The 5838-nt window shown below is 41.8% G+C and overlaps 1 protein-coding gene across 3 annotated transcripts; it reads left to right on the top strand.

Annotated features, from left to right (window-relative positions):
- The first annotated feature begins 1284 nt into the window (after positions 1–1284).
- On the top strand, positions 1285–4997 carry LOC136951412 (putative nuclease HARBI1). 3 transcript variants are annotated; one of them, XM_067245786.1, is made up of 13 exons: positions 1285–1659; positions 1941–2011; positions 2099–2275; positions 2366–2427; positions 2510–2596; positions 2684–2725; positions 2794–2967; positions 3047–3069; positions 3416–3460; positions 3566–3735; positions 3805–3920; positions 4017–4128; positions 4223–4997. In XM_067245786.1, exons 1-13 carry the CDS (start codon positions 1502–1504, stop codon positions 4591–4593), a joined length of 1608 nt encoding a protein of 535 aa, XP_067101887.1. In that variant the 5' UTR covers positions 1285–1501; the 3' UTR covers positions 4594–4997. The 3 variants fall into 3 exon arrangements, with proteins under 3 accessions (XP_067101887.1, XP_067101886.1, XP_067101885.1); XM_067245785.1 differs by having other exon boundaries at positions 3416–3735; positions 3829–3920; XM_067245784.1 differs by having other exon boundaries at positions 3416–3735.
- Positions 4998–5838: the final 841 nt, after the last annotated feature.

Raw genomic sequence — 5838 nt, 5'->3', positions numbered from 1 at the left:
TGACACGCTTTACTGCCGCCTTCTTCAGTTACAATGGATGTCTATGGAAGTGTCGCAACTCTCTTTTTATATGGCTCTGGGTCTACTTAGCTTTGACTACCAAGCCTTTTAATCCATGGCGTGCTTACAAAATCTATAATGTCCCAGTGTTTTAAGAAAATATTATAAACTACATTCATGTTTCTTAAAATATTTGTTCTAGTTCTATCAGAATGAAAGTTTCTAGTTGTCTAACAGCATTAACTGTTAAGTCAGTGGCGTTGTTAGACATAAAACTGTACTGGGGCACAGGCCCCTATTCATATCCCTTCTTCCAAGCGTGTTGTGCACAATGCACTACTAGGCTATAGAAACTCCCCTTGCTTAACCCACTATGTAACAGTTCAGGGACACAAGTTTGATATCAGCTTTGGCAGGGACACCTACTGTTATAGAGGGGGTTCGGGAAATTTGTAATCACTGATGGTCATCCGATTAGAATGGGAAAGAATGGAGGCTTGGATATCCAGATTGATTTAACACTTTGTATTGTATTAACACAAATGAGGAATGTATTGTAGGTGGGTGAGTACAAACAGAATGTACATTAATACACGACCCTGTATGGTACATTTAAATAACGAATTATACAGGGAACTAAGAATTCAACCTCTTAAGTAATGACATGCCACTGGCTTACTTTAAAATCAACAAGGGCATGTACGCTAAATGAAAGACCGCTCAACAGGTTAGCATCGGTAAACTTCAACACTCGTATTTGTACATTAGCAGTTTATGCTAAGGGAGTTCACGAACAGTACCATCATGCTAGGTTAATCAAATTACACTCCTCATGACAATTATGAGCAAGGTAAACTATCACGAACATATAATGACAAGATACAAAGTCAACTTACGTATACATGGACGCACACAAAGTCTCCTGTACATTTATGAGTAATTATCACTCGAACCAAACTGCCACTCCATCTATTCGTGCCATGAAGCAAACCTAAAACTATACCGTGTGGAGTGGAGTCACATGACCAAACAATTACCAAATATGGTCATTATCCAAAACATGCTCTGCCTGGGCAACTTAACAAATAACTACTATTGCCCTTTTAACACCTATAGTTAATGCAATCTACAATTGTTTTTAGCTTCATGTAATATTGTTTTTATGTTTTAGTAAAAATAAGATGATCGGTAGACCTATCATTTAGAAACTTTCTTTAGTTTTGTAATGTTTTCTTAGCCTACCTCAATTCTGACTTGTGTGCTGAGTCCGACACCTGGGGCCTGTTGCACAAAAGTAGAATTAAGACATCCGGGATAAATGACTCAGCTGAGCTCAATGAAGCCAAAACATGTGCGTCCAGGCTTAATTGGTTGCACAAAGACCAAGCCAGGATGAGCAGACACGGATTCATTAAGCCAGGTGAAACCAATCCTGGATAGGTGCGCGCTCACGGCTCACTCAAATAGACCCCGCCACAGATCACAGATTAACTGATTTACCATGGCAACTAGAGCCGCGTACTTTTCCCCGTCGGAAGCACAAATCCTCATGGAGGCATACGAGGAGGTAAAAGATATAATTAAGAAGAAAGGCAACACCGCCACAGTGATAAAGCAAAGAGAAAAAGCGTGGCAAAGTATTGCAGACCGCCTGAATGCGTAAGTAGTGCACAATTACATACTCACCGCTCCGCTGAAACATCACAATTACAATTCAAATATTTAATTCACATCTCCAAAAATGCAGTTGTACTGTAATTATGAAACGGTTAAATTTTTTATTGAAATGCACTGCAGATATGAGTGAAATTGTGTAAAGTAACTCCATCACACTGTATAAAGCTATGATAAATTTTTTGATATTTTTACTGAAAACAAGACAAAAATACCAAGTAATTTTTTGCAGTGTGACTCCATTAAATATGTGTGTGTGTGTGTAGATTAAACATGAACGGGCCAAAACGGACATGGCAGCAGGTCAAAATCAAATACAAGAACATTCTGCAGAATGGTATGGTCCCTGACTAATATTTAACAAAGCACAAGCATATATTGTACCCAGAAGGTGCCTGCTCACACATTGTCTGTACTGTTTTAGCAGTGAAAAAGAATACCCACAGACAAGGCACGGGTGGTGGGTCACCAAAGGCTGACCTTACCCCAGCAGAGGACATGGCCTTGGAGCTAAATAAAGGCAGGCCCGTCTTAGAGGGGATCCCTGGGGGGAAAGAGACGAGCATAGGTTCCTCCCAAGATGCCACCCGCTTCATTCAAGGTATGTCCTTCCATCTCTACATGGGATACAACCACATTCATATTGAATCAATTTGGACTGTCTGACTTTGGTTTACCTATTGCCTTGCAGTGTCTGGCAGCACTGTGTTCCTGTTAGAGCCACCAGCACAAGCACCAGACGATGCTGATCCAGTGAGTACTCCATCAAAGGCATACTGTAGGCCTGGCATGTCTTGTCTACTAGCTTCAATATGAATCCGATTAAATGTGATAGGGTGAAGGCCCCAGTGCAGCAGCAACAGCACATGATGGAGACGATGATGAGGAGGAGACCATCTCTCTGGATTCCAGAAGGCATGAGGTATCATGTTAAGACTGTGAAAGTACTATTTACTCTACAATGGTGAGGAGTCCTCATCAAAATCAAAAAATCTAATTTCTTTTACAGGACCCAGATGCTATACAGTGGGAAAACCAGCCTGGCAACATAGTGCGTATTAATAAAAGGACACCACATCCTGCCAAATTCCAGCTGCGCTAATTGTATTGTGTTCACAGAGCTCACAAGCTATCAGAAAGTTGTATGGCAACCACCTCCGGCGCCAAATAGAACTGGCAGACATAGACATTCAGTACAAGAAGAAAAAGATGGAAAATCTTGCACTGGAGTCCGAAATAAAAAAGAGGACAATTAGGAAACTGGACCTTGAAATAAAAAAACTTGAGAGGGAGGTGAGATATGCCTTCAATGTACACTGTATGCTAACTGTAACACAAATGTATTAATCATTATTTTTCTTTCCTCCCCCAGCTCCAAGAAGATGACACAGCTGAAAATAAAAATTAGGTATATTCTCGTAAAGTCAAGTGAGCCATGACATATGAGCTCTTATTGTGAGCACACAGGACGGTGGCATCTTTCTAAGGTTTTTTTTATTTTCCCAGCAATCAGTACAACCAAGTCATCGTTATAAGGCATCGCCCTCTTTTGCCCACCCCCCCAGCACCAGGTGTGGCCACTAGCCTATATGAAGGCCCAAAATTGTGTGTTCCTTTCTGCTCTGACAATGGCATGCCCATTCGTGCGAGATGTGGTGGATGAAGAAGCACTTGTGCTGAGGAGAGCCTTCAGGCGAGAAAGGGTCTTCAGGGACCGGTTGGACCCACTGGCCTTCCCTGATGACCATCTATATGAAAGATACAGGTTTTCTGCAGATGGCATCAGGTATCTATGCAGACTACTGGGTCCCAGGATTAAGCACCGCACTGCACGGAGCCATGCACTGAGTGTGGAGCAAATGGTTTGTGTGGCCTTGCGCTTTTTTGCTAGTGGAGCCTTCCTGTACTCAGTGGGGGATGCAGAACAGCTGAACAAGGCCACAATTTGCCGCACAATAAGGAGTGTGTGTCTGGCTATCAAAGCATTAGCAGATGTCTTCATCTCCTTCCCTGGCCACAGAAGACTCTGTGACATCAAAGAGGAGTTCTATAGGATTGCAGGTAAGAGGATCTACAAATTACAGGACAACTGTTAACACATAGTAGGATACTCATTACTTTGTGTGACAGGTTTCCCCAATGTCATTGGTGCAGTGGACTGCACACACATAAGGATAAAAGCCCCCTCAGGTGCCCATGAGGCCGATTTTGTGAATAGGAAATCCTTTCACAGCATTAATGTTCAGGTGAACATAACTTTTTGATATTGTCCATTGACGAACACTCTGCATTGCCAGTGATGTGCATTGATTGGTGTAATATTCCTCATCTTATGATTTCAGATGGTCTGCAATGCTGACTGTGTGATCAGCAATGTTGTGGCAAAATGGCCTGGCTCAGTCCATGACTCCAGAATCTTTCGGGCCTCTGAAATCTATCAGTGCCTATCACAAGGTAAGCCACACAACCCCTATTTATAACCATCATGGCTGTGTCAAGAATATCACTGTGTTTATGAGGTAGTAATGATGAGATTTTGTGTTGACAGGTGAATTCTCTGGTGTGTTGCTGGGAGACAGGGGGTATGGCTGCCAGCCTTTTCTCCTGACACCTTTCACAGACCCCCAGGAAGCACAGCAGGCCTACAACCATGCCCATGCCAGGACCAGGGCCAGAGTTGAAATGACCTTTGGCCTCCTGAAGGCACGCTTTCACTGCCTTCACAAATTAAGGGTCAGCCCTGTTAGGGCATGTGATATTACTGTGGCTTGTGCTGTCCTCCACAATGTGGCCTGCCTGAGGAAGGAGAGGGCCCCCAGAGTGCCACCAGCCATGGACTGGGACAATCCGGCAATCTTCCCTGATGACGACAGTGGTCGGCTGCTGAGGGACCAATATGTGTTGAATTATTTTAGTTAGTATGTGTGCTTTCAATTTTGGTTAAATATGTCCTGCGGTGGCAGAGGAATTTGGGTTTTTTTGGGTTCGTTTTTTTACGAATTTGGCCTCTTATGATGTTTGTGCGGTATACTGTGTGTAATACAAGGCTGCAGGGAGGCTACTGCATCCATTCATTTGTCTGTTCAGTTGATGTGTATGGATTTGTCCTGCATTTATTTTAGTGTGCAGACATGCAGGGTGTGTTATATACAGACCTTTGAATGTGTATGTATCATTTTGTATAATATGCTTGGATTCTGTGCTTTCCATCTTGTAGAGTCACTGTGACTTCAGTTTCGAAAGGAGCTGATGGTTTACCTGCTTTGTTTTGTCCTTATTCAATAAAGGAACATAATGTTACACATTGTGTTTTTATATTCATATGGAATGTGTATTTGTTTATATGACAGAGTACTAGGGCCACACTGAAGAAAAAGGATAAAGTCATAAATTTATGAGGCTGGTTCTTTCTGCAGAAAAGCTACATATTGTTTTTACAGTTTTGATACTTATGACAATGTGATACTTAATATTCTGGCACATCAGCATGTCTTTGTTTATGAAACCATACTGAAGTACAATTTCACGAAATGCCCCACATCTGTCATTTTAACAACTGTCCTCCTTTAAAACAACTGGTTACAATATTATGACTTGTGTTTTTTTCCCCTCTGTGGCCCTAATATTCTATCATTTTATATATAGCCTTATAGTCTATGGGAAACTGTAAATTATCTAATGATAGCAACATCATCTAAAAATCATTTTTTATCCAAAATCATTGAAATTAATGATCACAAACGTTTAAATAATGACAGTGGGTCTAGTTATATGTGATAACAATGTATAGTGAGCAGTGAAATAACTATTGGTTTCCATTTGTGGTGACTGCTGACTGACATTAGGGATGAGATTAAATAGATCCTGGAATTTAGCCTGGTCTGGAGCAGGCTAGCTCCACAGAATAAATCTCCATGGTAATTTATACCATAACATATCCTCCTGCCCCCTATCCATCTTTAGTGCAACCGGATTACGGATCAATTGAGCCAGGATCACCAAGATATCCTGGCTTAATCCCTTATCCTAGTTTTGTGCAACAGGCCCCAGGACTTCTGTGTGCCAGCTGCAGTGGCTATTTGGCATGCTCAGAAGAGCGCGCTGACATGCATCGATTTGTGTTTTCGGTTAAACTGCTTTGATTTTACAAGCGTTGATTGAGAT

Source organism: Osmerus mordax, chromosome 11 (genome assembly GCF_038355195.1).
Source record: "Osmerus mordax isolate fOsmMor3 chromosome 11, fOsmMor3.pri, whole genome shotgun sequence".
NCBI classification, from domain to species: Eukaryota; Metazoa; Chordata; class Actinopteri; order Osmeriformes; family Osmeridae; genus Osmerus; species Osmerus mordax.
This window is presented reverse-complemented; position numbering and strand designations above follow the sequence as displayed.

Excerpts from the sequence above, each read along its gene's own strand:
- LOC136951412 (XM_067245784.1), top strand. The coding sequence starts at position 1,502 with ATGGCAACTAGAGCCGCGTACTTTTCCCCGTCGGAAGCACAAATCCTC. Across the intron at positions 2,726-2,793 it reads AAAACCAGCCTGGCAACATA|AGCTCACAAGCTATCAGAAA; the intron begins GTGCGTATTAAT and ends TTGTGTTCACAG. Across the intron at positions 2,968-3,046 it reads TAAAAAAACTTGAGAGGGAG|CTCCAAGAAGATGACACAGC; the intron begins GTGAGATATGCC and ends TTCCTCCCCCAG.